At 41.9% G+C, this 22,235-nt stretch overlaps 1 protein-coding gene across 1 annotated transcript; it reads left to right on the top strand.

The window, feature by feature from the left end:
* Positions 1-1,228: 1,228 nt before the first annotated feature.
* Positions 1,229-16,134, top strand: fxyd6 (FXYD domain containing ion transport regulator 6). The gene is made up of 8 exons (XM_061781297.1): positions 1,229-1,376; positions 8,362-8,415; positions 11,161-11,184; positions 11,334-11,369; positions 11,496-11,570; positions 12,651-12,687; positions 12,847-12,896; positions 13,019-16,134. The coding sequence occupies exons 2-8, from the start codon at positions 8,367-8,369 to the stop codon at positions 13,054-13,056; spliced, it is 309 nt and encodes a 102-aa protein (XP_061637281.1). The 5' UTR covers positions 1,229-1,376; positions 8,362-8,366; the 3' UTR covers positions 13,057-16,134.
* The last annotated feature ends 6,101 nt before the right edge of the window (positions 16,135-22,235 follow it).

The following is a 22,235-nucleotide window of genomic DNA, read 5'->3' as shown; positions in this document are numbered from 1 at the left end:
GCTTATCAGAGGAGCATGTTGTTGCCTGCATAAAACCTTGTCAGTAAAGGTTTAATTATAATTAAATAGTCTCTCAATAGTCCTTTTGTGGTGGCACGGTAGATGACTGGTTAGCACATCTGCCTCACAGTTCTGAGGACTGGTTCAAATCTGGTCTCACCTGTGTGGAGTTTGCATGTTCTCCCCGTACCTGCGTGGCTTTTCTTCCACATCCCAAAAAATGCATGTAGGTTGATTGAAGACTCTAAATTGTCCCTAGGTGTGAATTTGAGTGCCAATTGTTGTTTCTATGTGCCCTGCGATTGGCTGGCGACCGGTTCAGGGTGTACCCCGCCTCTCGCCCAGTGTCAGCGGAGATAGGCTCCAGCACCCCTGCGACCTTAGTGAGGATAAGCGCTTCGCAAGATGGATGGAAAGCTATTTTACTTGAACAATTTTTGACAACGCTCCAAAAATAAATGTGTTAAAAGAAATTGAGTCCTAAAAATGTTTTGTTTAAAAAATGTATCTTTTAAAACAGGATAAAAATGACAACTGACTACAGATGACTTGTTTTTTTGTTTTAAACTTTTGAGTGTCTTTGAGAGAGGGGGGGGATACTTTGTGTAATATGACTTTCTCTTTCCAGTGTTCGGTACTCTTTCATACATCTCAAATGAGGCGATTCAATCAGTGTGGTACCACTAATAGTATGTGAACAAATCCCTGCCTAAGTACAGTTCTATTTCAAATTCAAGTTCAATACGTTTGCATTTAATCTTTAACCTGTTTTTAAACTTGTATCAAGGCGCCATGTTACACGTCAATAATCCATTTTTCAATGATTTCCTATAGGAAGAATAAATTTCTGAATCCACTGTAGAGGTTCCACTCGAATAGAATAAATTGTATGCCTTACTTCCGCACATCTCAGACTTCAAATGTTTAAAAGACACTTTAAGGGTGTTTGTCCTCCACCCTCTAGATGCACACTGACTTATTGTAAGAATGTTTCTGTTTTTCCTATTTATGACCACAAGTTGATTGATTTGATGTGCAGAATCAGTGCATTGTCCAAATATGAATAAATAAAACTCGAACGGGGAAACAAATGTCTGTGTGGCTGCTCACATAATAATGAAGCTCTCTTGACCTCAGGAGGCAGAATGAAGGAGGGAGATGGAGAGGGGGGGGGGGGGAAACCCCCAAGCAGTTATTCCAGGAGATCATATTGTTTTCCATCCCAGCTTCTCCACCGCCTCTTCCTCCTCCTAGTTCTTGCTCGGGTCCAGTGCGCGCGCGCGCGTACGCACGCACACAGATGAGAACACTGAGAAGCAGCTGAGGGATTTCGGTGGGTGGATTATCCGTTTGTTGACCTGCTGAACAAACAAGAGGTAAGTTGCTCATCATTAGCTTTATCAGTGATATGCTACTGCAATGCCAAAAAGATGATTTTGATGACATCGTGTAATTGACACCCCCCGCCCCCACCGTGGAAAAAAAAACCAAACATTTGAGTGAGTGATCCACGACGAGGGTGCGTCTCAGTGCGCCGAAACTCATTCTTATGGCTCCCATTGCACAATAGGCGAGTGTATTTCCACATCGTGACGCTCCGACATGCAAATGAGGTGGTGGCTGGATAATGGACGCATTCCACTTCGCCATCAGACGATCCACAGGTTGAATGCGCGCGTGACGTGGGGGGGCACTTGCGTTCGAATATACACGTCTTTTTCTTTTTGTGGCTGTCATCATTTCATATATTTTTGTTTTTTTTGTTTTTTTCCAAAATCGATGTTCACCGCGCTTGTGGTTCGCCGCCAGCCACGCCCCGCGCGTTTTACGAGTGGACTCCACCGGTACTCCACCTTCCACCCGGACAGTTGCCATGGTGATTAAAAAAAAAAGAGAGAAATGGACATGCAAGGACCGCACGGATGGTTGCAACGGTGACGCCACCTTGGCGGATAGGAAGTCCTCCGCTGCGTACGCGTGACCTATTCAAATGACCCATTTGTGTGTATGACGCCATGCATGGCACAGAGCAGAATGTCTATACTTGTATTTTCCCACTGGAAACAGCTTATGGAAATATGACCATAAAGGTGCAATGCATTCATATCACAGAGGGTGTGGTCTCCTGGAATACAATGTAGACATTCGATAAATCAAGCAGTGCATGAAAAGCTTTAAATCATTAAAAATAATACATTGTAATAGTAATAATCATAGATATTAAAAACGATTTTCGTTCAAAAGAATGCAAGAGCTTATGACTTGTTCAGCATCAAATTACCAATACAATTATGATACCAGCCATGACATGATATTAATTAACTTGCATATGCACTGGAACTTTCAAATATAGGCTATAAAATATGTACTGGTGTAGTACTGTTAATCACCCTTAAAAATGTCTGTCATATCTCATCACTATTGAGTATGTGTTTACTTGAGGTAGCCCAGACAATAAAAATGACTCTCTGGTTTCCATATATTTATGAGGCTTAAAAAGACCTTGAGGAAAGACACTTACTTAGAAGTACCTTTGTTCATTGACATGCAGAGTAATGCACTTTAGTGTCCAATTATATCTGTATAATAGGATATTTACTAATGCGACGTTTACATTTAGAATTATGCTGACTTTTGTCTGTCACTGTCATAGAGATATTCAGGTTTATAGTTTGTGGTGGCTGTATCATCACAGTGAGAGCTGTTTGTATGATGTGATTTACATGAGAATAGCAAAATATTCCTAACGCCTTTCAGTATGATGGTGTGCAATTTTACAACCACAGTGATAAGTGCTGTTAATAAATATCTGCCTGCCAGTGTCAATCAAAAATGAGCATTTTTATCTTTGTGAAGGCAGAACGTTTGATGACGCCTCTTGTATCCATTCTCATTAGATTCAATGAATCATCAATTAAATAAAAATCATATGACGATCAAAATCTGACAGTATCAATGGGTATTAGGGCCACACTGAAAAGAAAAATAATTTGAGGAAAAGAAGGAATGTCTTGCTTCAAGAATAAAATAAAAAAAAAAGGTCAAGTATTAAGTATTTTATCCAGGAAAAGTTATGTATATTTAAATAAAATATTGTATTTTTGGAGGAAAAGTAATAAAGTTAATATTTAACAGGAAAAAAAATTGCACGCAAAAATTCAAACTTTTACAGCTATTTTCTTTTAGAAAATGTGACTTAATTCTCGTAAGATAATTACTATATTCACAAAAAATATTCCTTTTGAAAGGTGGACGGCACTCATTCTGCCTTGCCATTTCAAGGCACGACACAAATGTACTACAGTGTGTGTGAGTGACTTTTGGCTTCATTACATTGAATAAAACCAGTTTATTTCTTTACATTCTCTTTTATTCTGTTTTTATTTTAATATTTTACAATGCAGTGCTATTTTTCTTTATAAAAAACGTAACAAAAGAAAAGATTTTTTTTGGGAGGGGTGGGGTTGAAACAGATTACGGTGGTGCCTTGGGATAACAGTTTCATTCCTTCCGTGACCACGCTTGTGACTCAAATCATCATTCTACATTGAAATGAATGGAAAGGCCATGTATATGCTATTCGTTAGCATGTCAATGGCATTTCCTATTATATATAAGCATGAATAAACAATGTGGAATAAGCAGTGAGTTTTATTATGCGCAGAATCATCATCATCTTTTCCTTTCAGCTTGTCCCTTTAGGGGTCGCCACAGCACGTCATCCTTTTCCATGTTTCTTCTGCATCCTCCTCTCGAACATCAACTGCCCTCATGTCTTCCCTCACGACTTCCATCAACCTTCTCTTTGGTCTTCCTCTAGCGCTGTTGCCTGGCAGCTCCATCCTCATCACCCTTCTACCAATATACTCACTATTTCTCCTCTGGATGTGTTCAAACCATCGAAGTCTGCTCTCTCAAACTTTGTCTCCAAAACATCGAACCTTGGCTGTCTCTCTGATGAGCTCATTTCTAATTTTATCCAACCTGGTCACTCCGAGAGCGAACCTCAACATCTTCATTTCCGCCACCTTCAGCTTTGCTTCCTGTTGTCTCTTCAGTGCCACTGTCTCTAATCCGTACATCATGGCTGGCCTCACCACTGTTTTGTAAACTTTTCCCTTCATCCTAGCAGAGACTCTTCTGTCACATAACACACCTGACACTTTCCTCCACCCATTGGAACCTGCTTTGACCCCTTTCTTCACTTCCTTACAATACTCACCGTTCCTCTGGACTGTTGACCCCAGGTATTTAAAGTCCTCCACCCTTGGTATCTCTTCCCCCTGTAGCCACACTATTCCCCCACCACCCCTCTCATTCATGCACATATATTCTGTTTTACTTCGACTAATCTTCATTCCTCTGCTTTCCAGTGCATGCCTCCATCTTTCTAACCGTTCGTCCCCCTGCTCCCTGCTTTCACTGCAGATCACAATGTCATCTGCAAACATCATGGTCCACGGGGATTCCAGTCTAACCTCATCTGTCAGCCTATCCATCACCACTGCAAACAGGAAGGGGCTCAGGGCTGATCCCTGATGCAGTCCGACCTCCACCTTAAATTCGTCTGTCACACCTACAGCACACCTCACCGCTGTTCTGCTGCCCTCGTACATGTCCTGTATTATTCTAACATACTTCTCTGCCACTCCAGACTTCCGCATGCAGTACCACAGTTCCTCTCTAGGTACTCTGTCATAGGCTTTCTCTAGATCTACAAAGACACAATGTAGCGCCTTCTGACCTTCTCTGTACTTTTCCATCAACATCCTCAAGGCAAATAATGCATTTGTGGTACTCTTTCTAGGCATGAAGCCATACTGTTGCTCGCAAATACTCACTTCTGTCCTGAGTCTAGCCTCCACTACTCTTTCCCATAACTTCTTTGTGTGGCTCATCAACTTTATTCCTCTGTAGTTCCCACAGCTCTGCACATCACCCTTGTTCTTAAAAATGGGCACCAGAACACTTTTCCTCCATTCCTCAGGCATCTTCTCACGCGCTAGAATTCTATTGAACAAGCTGGTCAAAAACTCCACAGCCACCTCTCCTAGATGCTTCCATACCTCCACAGGAATATCATCAGGACCAACTGCCTTTCCATTTCTCATCCTCTTTAATGCCTTTCTAAATTCCCCCTTACTAACCATTGCCACTTCCTGGTCCACCACACTTGCCTCTTCTACTCTCCCTTCTCTCTCCATCCATCCATACAGCCATCCATTTTCTGAGGCGCTTCTCCTCACTAGGGTCGCGGGCGTGCTGGAGCCTATCCCAGCTGTCATCGGGCAGGAGGCGGGGTACACCCTGAACTGGTTGCCAGCCAATCGCAGGGCACATGGAAACAAACAACCATTCGCACTCACAGTCATGCCTACGGGCAATTTAGAGTCTCCAATTAATGCATGTTTTTGGGATGTGGGAGGAAACCGGGAGTGCCCGGAGAAAACCCACGCAGGCACGGGGAGAACATGCAAACTCCACACAGGCGGGGCCGAGGATTGAACCCAGGTCCTCAGAACTGTGAGGTTGACGCTCTAACCAGTCGTCCACCGTGCCGCTCCCTTCTCTCTCATTTTCCTCATTCATCAACTCTTCAAAGTATTCTTTCCATCTATCTAGCACACTACTGGCACCAGTCAACATATTTCCATCTCGATCCTTAATCGCCCTAACCTGCTGCACATCCTTCCCATCTCTATCCCTCTGTCTGGCCAACCTGTATAAATCTTTTCCTCCTTCTTTAGTGTCCAATCTAGAATACATGGCATCATATGCCTCTTGTTTTCCCTTTGCCACCTCTACCTTTGCCCTATGTCGCATCTCAATATATTCCTTTCGCCTCTCCTCGGTCCTCTCAGTGTCCCACTTCTTCTTAGCTAACCTTTTTCCTTGTATGATTTCCTGTACTGTGAGGTTCCACCATCAAGTCTCCTTCTCTCCTTTCCTGCCAGAAGGTAGACCAAGTAGTCTCCTGCCTGCCTCTCTGATCACCTTGGCTGTAGTGGTCCAGTCTTCTGGAAGCTCCTCTTGTCCACCGAGAGCCTGTCTCACCTCTTCATGAAAAGATGCACAACACTCGTCCTGTCTCAGCTTCCACCACATGGTTCTCTGCTCTGCCTTTGTCTAGCACCATTTGTCGCTCCAAGTTCCTTTCCTGGATGCCGTACTTACCCATCACTTCTTCATCACCCCTGTTTCCTTCACCAACATGTCAATTGCAATCTGCACCAATCACGACTCTCTCGCTGTCTGGGATGTTCAGAACTACTTTGTCTAACTCCTTCCAGAATTTCTCTTTCACCTCAAGGTCACATCCTACCTGTGGGGCATAGCCACTAATCACATTATACATAACACCCTCAAGTTCACGTTTCAGCCTCATCACTCGATCTGATATTCTTTTCACCTCCAAGACATTCTTTGCCAACTCTTCTTTTAAAATATCCCCGACTCCCATTTCTCTTCCCATCTACACCATGGTAAAATAATTTAAACCCTGCCCCTAAACTTCTAGCCTTACTGCCTTTCCACCTGGTCTCCTGGACACACAATATATCAACCTTTCACCTAATTATCATGTCAACTTACTCCTGATATTTTCCTGTCATAGTCCCAACATTCAAAGTCTCCACATTCAGTTCTAGGCTCTGTGCTTTCCTCTTCTCTTTCTGTCGAAGAACTCACTTTCCACCTCTTCTTCTTCGACTTCGACCCACAGTAGCTGAATTTCCACCGGCGTCCTGCAGGTTGATGGCGCCAGTGGCAGACGTTGTTAACCCGGGCCACGACCGATCCGGTATGGAATTCTTTGGATGAACGCTCATATTGGTTTGGCAAAGTGTTAAGCCGGATGCCCTTCCTGACGCAACCCTCTGCATTTATCCGGGCTTGGGACCGGCCTACAGTTTGCACTGGCTTGTGCCCCCCATAGGGCTTCATTTATTATGCGCAGAATATTTTTATGAGAAGTCTGTGACAATAAATAGGAAATGATGCAAACAAATTCTGAATAAACATACAGTATTGTCCTTTGTTCTCATAACAAGTGGGCAGGAATGCTCCTGCCGCTGATATGTAATGGCCCCAAAATGTCCCTAATAGAATTAAGATGAGACAAACATCTTGCTCGATCAATGGACTTAAAAGGACTCAGAAAGAAGGGCACCTACATACAACAAGCAGGACTCCCGATAAAACGGATTGAGCGTTATGTGAAAGATCACATTGTTGTAACGAGTTGTGATGTGTGTGTGTGTGACGTGAGTGGCATACGCAATGCGCATGAAGCCCTCATGAAAGGAGGCCAAGGTCGTGTGGCGTCCGTGGGGAGGTGTGAGTTTTCATTTCTTTCTGAGAAAGAAGAACATACAGCAGTACTCACTCCACTCAACATGGATCATCCTTATGGAAGATTACTGTTAAAAAAATTTATTTTAAATGTGCATTGCGCACAACTTACAGATACGAGTGACCCCACTTGTGAGGTTTTGTGCTAACACTGACTGCTAATTATATTTTTTTCAGAATTCCCTCCCTTTTAACTAAGGCCCCGGTTCCAACTGAAGAAAAACAGCCCAAAATCTGGATGTTGCCACCACAATGCTTCACTGTAGGGATGGTGTTCTTTTGGTGATGAGCAGTGTTGTCTTTTGGCATTTGAACAGGGGCAGGTTGAGTTTTTATTTCCGCTGTATGGAGGAAATGGATGTCTATGTTGTCTATGAAGGTGTAGAATTTGCTGCTTGCCTTTGCGGAGGTCTTCGTTGCTCAATTGAACAAAATTATGTCCAGGCGACCGTCTCTCAACAGCCTGTTGAATTCTAATGAACCATTAGTGGAAATTCCTTCCTGTGAGCTTCATCTATAATACATTACAAGCAAAACAATAGGAGCCATCACTCAGGCTGTGTGATCTGGTTTTGTTTATGATGTCATACTTTAGCTAAGGCCATTTTAGTCAGTAAAACTAAGTCTTATTTTTTTCAATTGAATGAGGTTTGCGATCTAATAACAGCAGCTTGTAAGGCAAAGCAAAGCAAATGTATTTACAGTATATAGCGCATTAACAAGACAACTCAACGTGCTTCACATTATTAAAAGCATTTAAAAACAAAGGAAAAAAAACCCTGCTTACAAACATTTAAAAACAATCATATTCTGCTTTTTTTGTAACACTGCTTGGTGATGCGTTCAGTGGACTCCTGTATATTGCCATTTTATTGAGGAATTTGCACCTCAGTGATGAAAGCACAAGGAAACTCGCTTTCCAAAATGCAACACAGCCATGACACATTTTCTGTTTTACGTTCAATTTGGCTTCCTTCACCCTCCCTTATTTTTATTGGTCTTTATCAACAGTTGCCATGGAAACTACTTCTCTCTTCCTCTCCTCACTCCTCATTTGTGTGGCTGGTAAGTGCCCCCTTATTCGCACACACACACTCTCTCACACACACACACACACTATCGCAACAATATCTGTTGCATTAATTTGCTGTTTTGTACTCAAATTGGTTAGTTAAAATATAGAATTTTTTATGAATTAATCTAATTTTTTTATTTTTACATATTTTTTATTTTGAGCTATTTTATATATGAATTAATCATATTTTAAAATCAAATAATCCATTAATAAATGTATATTATATATATATATTAAAAAAATTAGCATGCTTGTATTTATTAATAATAACAAAACATTTCCAGATGAATTTAATGTTTTTATTTTATTAAACAATTGGTTCATAAATTATAATTACATTAATTAGAAATACTATAATAAAAAATGAATAAATTCTTCTTTCTAAAATTGATTAAAACATATTTGTTTTAGTATGATTTATTGTTATAAATTTCTTATTTTATTTGTTTTAATTGATCTAATTTGAGATAGTTTTAATTCATTTATTTTAATAATTACTCGTTTAATATTTTTTATTTATGTTGAAGAATTTTACATGTGCATTTAACAATGTTTATTTTATTAAATAATTGTATAATAAATTATAATTCTATTAATACAAATAATTAAAAATGACCATGAAATGTTTTATTTTATTTAATATTAAACTGGCGGCACGGTGGAGACTGGTTAGAGCGTCTACCTCACAGTTCTGAGGTCTGGGGATCAATTTCCGGCGCCACCTGTGTGGAGTTTGCATGTTCTCCCCGTGCCTGCGTCGGTGTTCTCTGGCCACTGCGGTTACGCCGGTCACTACAGATGCTGCACTGATCCGCCTGTCGATCACCCGTTCCATTCTTCCCTCACTCGTGAACAAGAACCCAAGATACTTGAACTCCTCCACTTAGGGCAGGATCTCATCCCTGACCACGCCACCCTTTTCCAACTGAGGACCATGGTCTCTGATTTGAGGTGCTGATTCTCATCCAGAAATGTGTGGCATATCAAGATGCTGATTAGACAACATGATTATTGCACGTGTGCCATAGGCTGGCCACAATAAAAGGCCACTCTGAAATGCGCAGTTTTATTACAAAGCAAAATGCCACAGATGTCGCAATTTCTGAGGGAGCGTGCAATTGGCATGCTGACTGCAAGAATGTCCACCAGAGCTGTTGCCCATGAATTGAATGTTCATTTCTCTACCATAAGCCGTCTCCAAAGGCGTTTCAGACAATTTGGCAGCACAGCCAACCGGCCTCACATCCGCAGACCACGTGTAACCACACCAGCCCAGGGCCTCCTCATCCAGCATGTTCACCTCCAAGATCGTCTGAGACCAGCCACCCGGACAGCTCCTGCAACAATCGGTTTGCAGCCTCTCCTAGCAGTACCACGGCCCACCTTATGTCAAGTAAGCTACACTGTTCCTCGCTTTCCCTCGTGTCTCCTCGTTCCCAGTGCTCACCTGTGTTCCTGACCCACATCATTGCTGCCACCAAGCCAGCCGCCTGTTCTGTCCACTGCCTGCTACCTGTCCACGCCGCCGCCTGCCAACACATCCAGGACCACCTCCATAACCTTTCCTCAATAAACTGTTCATCATTTTACATCTGCCTCCACCTGCTCTTGGGTCCAGCTACTCCACATATGTGACAGAATGCTCACATTCTATGGCTTCTGGCATGTTGGAGAGGTGTTCTCTTCACGGATGAATCCCGGTTTTCACTGTTCAGGGCAGATGGCAGGCAGCGTGTGTGGCATCGTGCGAGTGAGCAGTTTGCTGATGCCAACGTTATGGATCGAGTGGCCCGTGGTGGCGGTGGGGTTATGGTATGGGTAGGCGTATGTTATGAGCAACGAACACTGGCGCATTTTAGTGACAGCCTTTTGAATGCACAGAGATCATGAGGCCCATTGTTGTGCCATTCAGCCACACCTCATGTTGCAGCGTGATAATGGACGGCCCCATGTTGCAAGGATCTGTACACAATTCCTGGAAGCTGAAAACATACTCCCCGGACATGTCACCCACTGAGCATGTTTGGGATGCTCTGGATCGTCGTATACGACAGCGTGTTCCACTTCCTGCCAATATCCAGCAACTTCGCACAGCCATTGAAGAGGAGTGGACCAACATTCCACAGGCCACAATCAAAAACCTGATCAACTCTACGTGAAGGAGATGTGTTGCACTGGGTGAGGCAAATGGTGGTCACACCAGATACTGGTTTTCTTACCTCCCAGACCCCGACAATAAAGCAAAACTGCATGTTTCAGAGTGGCCTTTTATTGTGGCCAGCCTAAGGCACACCTGTGCGATAATCTTGCTGTCTAATCAGCATCTTGATATGCCACACCTGTGAGGTGGGATGTATTATCTCGACAAAGGAGAAATGCTGACTAACACAGATTTAAACAGATTTGTGAACAATATTTGAGGGAAATAGCCTTTTGTGTATGTGTTGCGTTTACATTTTTGTTCAGCGTATATCCCCGATGGCCCCTCATCTGAAACCCACAAAACAAAGTCACAGCCGTGCATGAATGCTGATTGTCCATGGGGAGGCAGCGTGGAATCTTCACTGACTACTTGAGGGCTTTTTGTGTGACTTTCACACACTGATCGCGCGTGTGAAACTCACACAATGATGTCACCGCGACACATGTCTGATGCTGTCTCGTGAACTTGTCAAGCACCACACTGAGGCTCTTTTTATTGTGTTTCATCTGGGCCTCATGTGGATGACTGTCAGCTGTAGCAGACGTCGATGTTCAGGGTGAGTACGCTCAACACAAACATCAGCACACGCTTTGAAATACATCTGTGTGTGATTTAACCAGATTGAAGGAGAAACAAATGGATGATGTCGCTAAAGCAGCTACACACTGACTGGTTAAAAAAAGATGTGTGTATGTGTCTTTATAGATGAACCTGAAAAGGAGGAAAACCCTTTTGTCTATGGTAAGTATAGTTTCTTTACCACCTGCTATTAGGGGGACATAATTCAAACAGCATCAATTGTATGTCTGCACAAAGTTCAAATGAAATATTCGCTTCTGTGCTATTTTGCCTCAATTTTCTGTGTAGACTACGAGAGTCTGAGGATTTGTGGACTGGCTTTAGCTGTGGTGCTGTTCACACTGGGAATTCTGCTCATTCTCAGTAAGTAGACCACCGTGTTTGTGTGTGTCCTTTTGCACACACACGCATTGCATTTTTCTATGTTATATGTTCCTGAATACAATTGCCTAGTAATGTTATGTATTGGATTTAGTATAGTCTGTTAGTATTTGTTTTGGGGGGGGGGGGGGGGAACATGAAAAAAACCCTCCCTCACAGCGTCAGTCTGATGTTTGTCAGTGCTGCGATTGGCTGGCGACCAGTTGAGGGTGTACCCCGCCTCTCGCCTGAAGATTGCTGGGATAGGCTCCAGCACGCCTGCGACCCTCGTGAGCATAAGCGAAAAGGAAGATGAATGAATGTTTGTCAGGGTAATTTTTTATTTCCATCAATCCATTTTCTGATCCGCTTCTCCTCACTAGGGTCGCAGGCGTGCTGGAGCTTATCCCAGCTTTCATCGGGCAGGAGGCGGGGTACACCCTGAACTGGTTGCCAGCCAATCGCAGGGCACATACAAACAAACAACCATTTGCACTCACAGTCACACCTACGGGTAATTTAGAGTCTCCAATGCATACATGTTTTTGGGATGTGGGAGGAAACCGGAGTGCCCGGAGAAAACCCACGCAGGCACGGGGAGAACATGCAAACTCCACACAGGCGGGGCTGGGGATCGAACCCCGCAACTCAGAACTGTGAGGCTGACGCTCTAACCAGTCGGTCACCGTGCCGCCTAATTTTTTATTTATTTATTTTTATTTTTTGCTTTCAAAAAAGTCCTAATGATGGCACGGTGGTCGCCTGGTTAGCACATCTTTCTCCCAGTTCTGAGGACCGGGGTTCAAATCCGGCCTCAATGCTAATACATATCGGGAAACACGTGCTAACAATAACAATAGCTACATGGCAGTGTTATAACCCTTAACCAATGCATATTTGAACACAAACGGTGGAGCAACACATGTAGGCATAACAATACTCACAGGCATATATTCTTCCAGGGTGGTCACAGACTGAAGTAAACTTGTTCGTCAAGGCACAACTGTATTCTGTGTGTGCTGAAACATTTTTAGCCAGCATGACACATGTAGCCAGCACTGCTAACGACTTCCTTGTCTCAAGGTCGACGGTGCCGCTGCAGTATCAACCAGAAACCCAGGTATGCCGCTCTGCCCTTCTGAATGACAAAAAAGCGCTTTTAGTCATGGCACTTGACACTATTTGGTTACCATGGCAACCAGTGGCAACTTTTCTCTCTCTCTCTTTCTCTCGCTCCCTCTCCCCCTCACTGTCTCGCTCTCTCTCTCTCACTCTTCAGGGCCCCCGGAGACGAGGAGGCGCAGGAGGAAAACCTCATCGTCTCAAAGGGTGAGCTGCACCTTTTCACCTCTTTTGTCAGCTCCCCTCACCTCCAACATCCACACATCCGTAATTTAGGTTCACTTTGGGGTATTAGACCATCTTTATTTTCTCCTTTCTTTTTTTCTTAGCCGCAGCAGCTGCCAAAGAGACTCCGGCAGAAAACTGAGGCAGCTCCTCCTCCGTCAGCTCACACTGCCTTCTGATTTTATTTGACATGAATCCCCCGCATCATAGCTATTACTATTATAAGTGGTGACACAACTAGGTAAGGGTAATAATAAAGTGTGTATATAAATAATATGCCCTGAAGACAAACTTTTACCCCGTTTTGCTTTGTCGTGACCGTAGCAGTCCTCGGTGCTCTTGTCTCTTCTTGTGCCTTCATGTAGACGTCTCTTTCTTTGATTATACTGTAGCACTGTCTATGCTGTCTCAGCTTTGTGTCTGTATGGTGTGGTGGTCTTTTTTTTTTTTTTTTTTTTGTACTCCAGCTACTGCTTTATAGAGTTTAGCCTTTTAGGTAGCGGTTTACAACTATGAAAGGGCTTATGAATGGTTTATAAATGGGTTAGTAACACATTATTAAGCCTTAATAAACTACTGGATATCATTAAATCACATGACACCACATGAAGCTCTACTGCTTTGTCTCTTGCACTAGTAGGCTCCGATGCGGGTGGACTGCAACCCTCTTAATCATAACAGCAACAGTTAATGCCTATCCTGTGAAAACCTATGCGGTCCCCTATAGCTGGAGCCCCATCTCGTTGGTCGATGCACCACTAGGCCCCCAATGCAAATGGACTGCAACCTTATTTAATCGTTACAGCAAGAGTTACCGCAATGCTGATCAAGCCTAAACAATTCTTTCTAACTTGTTTGATTGAAAACTTATGACGTAAACTGGGCCATCTTACCCTTCCCGGGAAAGTAATTAGACTACAGTTACTTCCTCAAACCAACAATAGTTACTTTTGCATCATCGTCTCTCACCAAATTCTAATTTGTAGCTGGTGATTTGAACAAAGAGTCCAGCTGTGCAGACGCAATTAACCGAGACCGTTCTTCTTTTAAACAACTACAAGAGAGCGACTGGGAAGTGATTGTTTATTACACAATGCACAGTGACCATGCAATACCATAAAATTGCAAAGAAATGCACGATTTCACTGTCGCCACACTGCTTTTGTTATTTTCCTTTGTAAAAAGTGTATTTGATTGTTGTTACTTTTTTATTTACACATTAAGAATATAGTTTTACTGGCGTCTAAAACGCGCAATGCATTGTGGGTTAATTATTCATACCGAAGTGCGCGGTCATAAATCGCTCATGGAGGGTAAGGACTGACTCACTGAAGGACTTACAATACTTAGCTTAAATAGTATTTACAATGAAAAGTGAGAACTCTCAACTTCGTCTGGAGTCCGGGTTGTGAGCTGCTTGCACGTAGTAAGAAAAAAAAGTTGTCTCGCTCTTCGCATCAAAATTACTGTGGTGGGAGCAATAGTGTGTGTGTGTGTGTGTGTGTGTGTGTGTCACTCACTTTCACGTTTACGTACATGCACGCACAAACACACGGTTGCCTTCATAGACCACAATCGGCATCCATCTATCTGTTGAGAGTCTTTCATCATTCTGTAACTTTTGTGGGGCACATTACCAAGTAATAGGGACGGTTAAGTTAATGCTTTTTTTGGTACTGTGGATCAGTGATATCCCTACCACTTGGCGGCTGCTGAAAGTAACTAAAAAGTAACTTTTTTCTAACTTTGTTACTTTTGAAAGCAAGTAATCAGTAAAGTCACTAAGTTACTTTTAAGCTCAAGTAATCAGTAGCCAAGTTAATTTTTCAAGGTAACTGTGGCAACACTGGTGGCCAATTCTTGACACACAGCAAAGTCCCAATACAGAGTCGTTAACTTTACAGTCCAGACAGAGAGGCTTTGAAGATTGGGAATTGGTTTGGAGACCAAGTCATGAAAAGCTCTGCAATCCAAAGGAAGCGAAACAGGGAAACTCACACTTCATTGTCGTTTTAATCTGTAATTCACAGAGAGTAGGATGGGGAAACTCACACTTTATTGTTTTGGTAGAACCCCCAAAAAACATAGGAACAGGCAGAACGTGCTAAGGCAGAACTCATGGCAGAAGGCAGAGGTGATTCCCAGTAGAAAGACGAGGCAGGAAGGGCAGAGGCAGACCGGGTCGGCAACAAAAGATCATTCCACGGAGATCTCGCTTGGACGCGTGTCAAATCAATCTGGCAATGACTGCGTCATCAGCAGAGCCTTAGATGGGTGGGCTGGAACTGGGCTGACAGACTAGGGTGGGCATGGCTGACCGGCTGACTGGTTAGGACACACTGCGACATGTGCTGCCCCTCCACAAAGTTTCATGGAAATCGGTTGTGTAGTTAGGTGTAAACTTGGTAACTAACGAACAAGCAACAATGACGGAATTAGCTTACCAAATATTGAGCCCACACCTTGTTGCTGAAATCTGTTAAGTCATGTATAACTGTTTATTAAGGCTTCATAATGATTTACTATTCATAAGCATTTGTAAACTCTTAAGTGTTGTGTGTCACTGGATTTGTTATGGGTTTTTTTCCCTCTCTATTGTCAATTGTCCTTGGAAATGTTTGCTGTACAATATAAATATATATAATATTTAAACGTACAGATGTCTTACAGACAACTAATAGTTTGTACGTATGGAAGTGTGTGTCTTTGCAAACACACACATGTGGATACGTGCGTGTAAGTGTATAAGGTTGATGTATGAGACAATTGGACCTGCTCACATCCACTGCAGTATGTTTACAATATTGTGGAGCTACCGTATCAGCTGTCTCACTGCCGTACCCTCTTAAAAAAATAATATATATATATATATATATATATATATATATATATATATAAATAAAATAAAATAAAATAAAAAAAGAAGAAATCTTCTCATTGGTCCTCCTCCTCTATTTGTCCTTAAGGGAACATCGAGTGCACCATCACTCTGTAGCCCACCTGTAGACCATCTATTTATTTTCTACTTATCCAAGAAGACATTTAAATGACAATTAAAAGTCACAAAAACAAAACATCACCTGTGAGACTCATCTGAACTGTGACTCATCTGTTTTAAAGAGACACGCCCTTTGTCCAATCGTCGCATGAGGCCTTGTGGTGTCGCAACATATCGTGCTTTTGGCATACATTACGAATAAATCTGTCTGAAGACTCACAACGAAGCCTCGTGTTCATTTTGAAACAACACTCTGTTCTAGACCGCAATTAGCTTTCAATGTCAACCAAGGTTCCTTCTGGAGCAAACACAGCAGGGTACTCCCCAAGCCGAAGCAGTTATGTATTCTTATTTATATTTACTTCTGATTTTATTATATTATATATACATAGATCATTTTACACTTGAGACTATGTGAGTCCTGGGATGCACATGTCATGGAAACAATTATTCCCAACCCAGGAACAATGAGTCCCTGCAACTTATCGTCACGGAATACAGATATTCCTCCGCTATATTACGGTTCTTGCTTCGTGGTACCGCTATACTGCATATTCTTATGACGGGTGTTACTCTATATTTTTTATACTGTTTGTGCAATATTTTTGTGCTATCCATTGCACTTGTTCTCTCTCAGTATACAATACAGAATGTGTTTAGGCCTGACATTGACATTGTAATGAAGAACAATAAATAAAATATCTTTGATAAAAAATATAAATAAAACAGACTCAGGCCAAAAATTGCACTTCTGCAAATATTAAAATTTGGCACAGCGGTATAAACAGTCATTAATGCCTTCACAGGCAATATACTGCCAATCAAGTTTTCAGCTGGTTAAGAAAAAGTGCCAAGTAGCAACATTAATGACAACACAAAAAAAAAAAAAAATCTTCTTCTAGATACCTGAACAATGTACTTAAGTACAGTAACGAACTTCCCGTCTCTGGCCACGACTATTGTTGGGTGTCCTCCCCTAAACCAAATGTCGGTCGTAGTACCAAGACCTGTGAGAGGCAGCACGGTGACGTGGGGAAAGAAGGAGGTATAATAGAAGAAGAAATTGAAGAAGCTAGGCTAACCGTTACCTCATCTAGTGACAACATTTCTGTTGCAAACCCTTCTCCTTGTCATTTCTATTGCTGTGAATGACTGATGAGATACTCAACGTAACCAGTTGCTTCTCTATTTGTGTCTAGCAACACCGCTAGCTTCAGGTTGTTTCCTGAATGGCAATTGCGCGTCACAATCCTGTCGTCTGCAGCTCCACCGGACTTGGTGTTGACCAAAATCATAAGGATTTGCGATCTGAAATATTGACCAGATTTAACATTTACGATTGTTGGCCCCTGACTGAGAACAATTATCGGACCATAGCTGACTTTCATCGGAAGAGAGGAATCATGCTCAAATTAGGCCTGATTATCAGTATGTGTGTACCCTGCTTTACCACTAAGCACATTCTTAGGTTATGGCAAGAGACCTTTACTATTGTAAGTTCTTAAAATAGGTGCTCTCCCGTTAGAATTCCAAAGGTTACGTTGGGTTAGCTCTTTATTGGCTTCAGAGTGCAAACTTCATGACAAACTTTATGACACGCTAAATACATAACTTGAGCCGCTGTAGGCGTGGAAACGACTTGTGTGTTCGCTAAGAAGTGGACCTTAGGAGCTTACCCTGCCCCTGATCCACACAGGACACGACACGCACCTGAACACAAGACGCTTACAGTGCAGGTGAGACTGTTTGCTTCCTCAAATAAATGTTTACAGACAATGTACATTTTTGCTCAGCATAAATTCGAAGTGGAAGGCAAAGACATGATCGCCTTGTGAATTTCGGCTTTTCGTTAAGGCACTCAAAGTTATCCAAGGACGTAATCAATATATACTTGCATTCGTAATTATTATATAGCCGTATGATCTGCGTTTCCCCATAATATTTGATCATAAAGGTAGTTTACCATCATTACTTTTCTTTGTTGATTGGTGGGGAGAAATCAGTCTGACAGTGAGGCGTTCATTGACCTATGTTACCAAATATGGTTCTTGGCTCTCTGCGATTGACTGGCGACCAGTTGAGGTCGTAACCCGCCTCTCGCCCAAAGTCCCCTGGGATAGGCACCAGCTCACCCACCACACTAAGAAGGAAATCCCTCAATACTTTTGAAAGAAAGCGTGAGGAATCAGTTTTATTGGACACAGACAACTTTACCTCAATTCTCCCTGGCCTCCAACTGCGCAAAGGTTCAAGGTTAATAAACATCGTGGCTAGGATTTATTAATGAATAACTGTCGAGAATGCCCTCAAGGATAAAGCTCAGGCCAATGATGAATGAGCGCGATGAAAACCACAAGTCACACCAGCTTCAAAAGTAACATTTTAATCAGTGTAGTTAATGATTGTAGGTCAGTAGAAGTGGCTCCAATGAGATCTTGTGTGTGTGTGCGTGTGCGTGTGTTTTTGGAGGGGATACGTCAATATCACAAAGAGCCACTTCAAGTTTTAATTGGAGATTTCAACTCAATTGATGTGTCCGAAATCGTTCACTCACTCAATACTCCCTACTCCCCATGTAGGGTTGCACTATATAGTGGACTGCGCATTATTAAAACGAGAGGATTTTGTAAACAAATACGTGTAATCTTTTTTTTTTTTTTTCTTAGTTGAAAAGTTACTTGCATTTATCCGAAAAATTCACTGTGACGCAGCTAGTCCCGCCATTGTTCTATTTATTCTTCTCTGAAGACGCAATGCATTATGGCATATGACGACTCGGTGAGTGACCATTGCTTGGTCACTACTTTTTCTATGCTTTGTGGGAAATTACGAGTGCACTTATATGGAGCAATAAGCGGACACCACAAAAAAAAAATGCCGTAATCACGATAGTGAGTGATTTCGGACACAGCCAATGACTCTGCTGTTTAAACTGCAGCAGGGGAACCAATTGTCAAGACAGAGAGAGACTTTTAAAACCAGCTCCTCTCAACTGGATCCATTCCAAACAACAAGCCTCCAGCTTTATTAACTTGATGAAAAGACCCTTCAAAGCACACCCACATCATTTACACATCATCATGTTACATAGCAAACATGACCTAATGTGATGCGCATAGAGTAAGAATATGACAGTCTTTAATTCATAACCAAGTAACTGCAAAGTGTGAATGGATCACCAGCTGCTGTCACCAGCCATTTGCATTGTCTCCGCAGTTTGGCCGAATGAACACATAAACACACAGGGAAAATGTCGTCTCCTAAAGGTAGGTTACACATTGACGGCTGATTGAAGAGTGCATGGGTGGTTGGCAGAAAATGAAAATGTAATGGCGCACTTGATTGACGCTGGCTTGACACAGTTTAAGCATGAAAGTCTGCAGCTCTTAATATTTGCGGATTAGATGAATAGAGCTAAAACCACAACATTAGGTACATTTGCGTACATATATATGTGTGTATATATATATATATATAGATATATATACACATCCATCCATCCATCCATTTTATTTCCTTATATATCCATATGTATGTATGTGTGTGCATGTTTTTTTTATTAGCAAATAATATATTTAAAATTTTTCTACATATATACCTTTTTTTCTTACTTTTTCCCGTGGTATAAGCGATGTCATTGAATTAGTCAGGGTTTGTAACATCTAATATCTGTAAAACTTTTTATTATTCACTTTCTGTAAATGCTGGGATGTTAACAGAGAAACTGTCTCACTGGTGTTTATTCAATGTCCTGCCTCAGGTGCCGAAATTGACTTCGATGCAGACTTTAATTATGGTAAGTGAGAGCCATTTGCGAACCGCCGGAATGGGAAACTTTGAATGTTATGCTCCTGCTAAGGAGCAGAGAGGAGGGATATTATGTTGGGAGGGGGCACAAGATGTACTTTTCCAGCAGCTAAGGCCAAGTGAAGTGAGGGGAAGTGCTGAGGGGCAAATCATGTGAGAGGGCTGGAGAGCAGTCAGATGGAGGTACAGCCACAGTAAAATGGCCGATGACTCGGGTTTCAAAGGGGTGCAAAATTTCTGGTAAATTTGATGGTAAATGTCCATGTGAAGTTAAGCTGGACAAAATCATATATAAAAAAAAATAAAAAAAAATAATAATAATAATAAGAGCATTTTTGTTTCATCATAAGTAGACATCCATGCAAAATAATACGTTTACATTTCAACTGATTTTTTTCTAAGTTGAACTTTATTAAGCTTTCAATACAGTGGTGCCTTGAGCTATGAGTTTGAGATATATTTGTTTCGTGACCACGCCCGTATCTCAAAACATCTTTTCCCATTGAAATGAATAGAAATTATATTAATCGGCTCCAGCCTCCCCCAAACAAACTACACAAAATATTGTAATGTGTGTTTTAATGAAGAAAAATAGCACTCCATAATATTGTACTTAATGAACACATACAGTCATGACATGATTACATAGAATTTAAAGTAATTAAACAGTTTTAGTCACATTGCATCAATTGAATGGCCATTGTGCTGCTCCTTCTGGTGTGCCCACCTTGGCAACCTGGGGCCTGTATCAGACAGACAAATTGATATACTGTTCATCTAGACATCTTCACTCCTCTAAACTCCTCAGTACGGTACTAATCTTAATCGTTCCTTGCAGAGGATAAAGAATGTATGACTGTGAGTACTGTTATATTATCTGTACGCGTTGCGTCTCTGTGTTCAGTCCGTTGCTTCAAGGTTTAGAGCACCTCAACATAGATGCTATTGAGCATTAGCATTAAGCTAGCAGACTGAAAGGCTAAGCTACAGTATGTCAAGTCTTTAATCACGAGTCTCAAAGGGCTTCACAGGCCCACAGTTGACAAAGATTGACAACTTCCCTTGATCGAAACCCCCCAAATAGGCAAGGAAAAACTCAAAAACCATGTGGGGACAAAAGAAGAAACCTCAACAAGGGACCCCAGATGGATGGATGTCTTTCAGGATGACCAGGCTGCAATGGATGTCAAGTGGTCAACATTTTTCATATAGTATGGTTCTTTACAATGTTAGTTCAGATGGCATAAGAGTGTATTTAGATAGATGAAACGCCGTGGGTAGATGCCTCAGGGAAGTGGCTCTGCCTCAGGACCTGGCCTGGTCAGTCGGAGCAGAATCGCAGAATCCTCCACAGCAATGTCTCCGGGAAGTGGTCCACCTCAGATCAGGTCCTAGTCCATGTAAGCGGTGTGGTCTGAATTGCGCTGCAGTTGAGAAATAGCATAGATTAGTGATTCTCGAAGTGCGGTACGAGTACCACGAGTGGTATTGGGGCTCTCTTTAGTGGTATACAAAGGAATCACTGCATTAAATAAAAATAAAATGTAAAACATTTGAGCAGAGATAGGGGGGATTCGAGTCAATTGACTTGACTGGATTCTACTCGAGTTGCCAGTTTTATGACTTGCGACTTGCTTGCCAAATACTTAAGAAAGACGAGACTTTAGACTTGCTAAGAAACTTGACTTTGACTTGAACTAACGGTATATGACTTGCCAAGTCATCTTGTTAAGAGTTAGAAATCAGCATTTTAATCAAGACAGTTTGCCTTTTTTGAAAGAAAGAAAGAAAAAAAAAAAAGGTTTTTTCGCGCCAACCTGGCAACACAATTTGCGTTGTTGCGCACTTGCCATTGTGACGTAGCCACCTGCATGAACAACAATGGAAGGAGCTCCAAAGATAACAAAAAATGGATTCAAGGATTATCTTGTCGATGAAGTCTGCAGAAAGAGAATGGGAACCTGCATGGCTTGCAACTCGCGCATTAAAAACACAACAAAAACGACGTTGAACTTCAGCCGTCACAACAAAACTCAATAAAACAGGTAAGCTAATTTAGCAGTTTAGCTAGCTGGTCAAACATTAAGTTTCATCGACTGGTTTGGGACGATTAAAAAGAAAAATTATGTGACTGTGAACGTTTAGTACAGCTAAGTAACGTAAGTAGGGTTGTATGGGGAGAGACATGTTTCAAAACTATTTGCATGTGTTTTTCAAATCCACAAATATATCTGCGATTTACACGTGTTTTTTTAATGTTGTGTGTGTGCTTTTATCATGACTTATCATTTGTAAACATTAAATCTTGCTTGTGAATTGTTGAAGGTGCGTTTGTGGATCAGCGGGCACGTGCATTTGTTTTTGAGACAAATGTTTAAAAGTTTAAAAGTTGAACAAAAAAATCATGTGGGAAGATCCTCCCTCCATCCGCTAGGTGGCAGTGCTGCGGTCTGCGTTGAGAGCATAGACTATATATATATATATATATATAGAGAGAGAGAGAGAGAGAGAGAGAG

Source organism: Phyllopteryx taeniolatus, chromosome 8 (assembly GCF_024500385.1).
Source record: "Phyllopteryx taeniolatus isolate TA_2022b chromosome 8, UOR_Ptae_1.2, whole genome shotgun sequence".
NCBI lineage: Eukaryota > Metazoa > Chordata > Actinopteri > Syngnathiformes > Syngnathidae > Phyllopteryx > Phyllopteryx taeniolatus.
The sequence above is the reverse complement of the archived record's forward strand: the minus strand, read 5'-3'. Positions and strand labels throughout refer to the sequence as shown.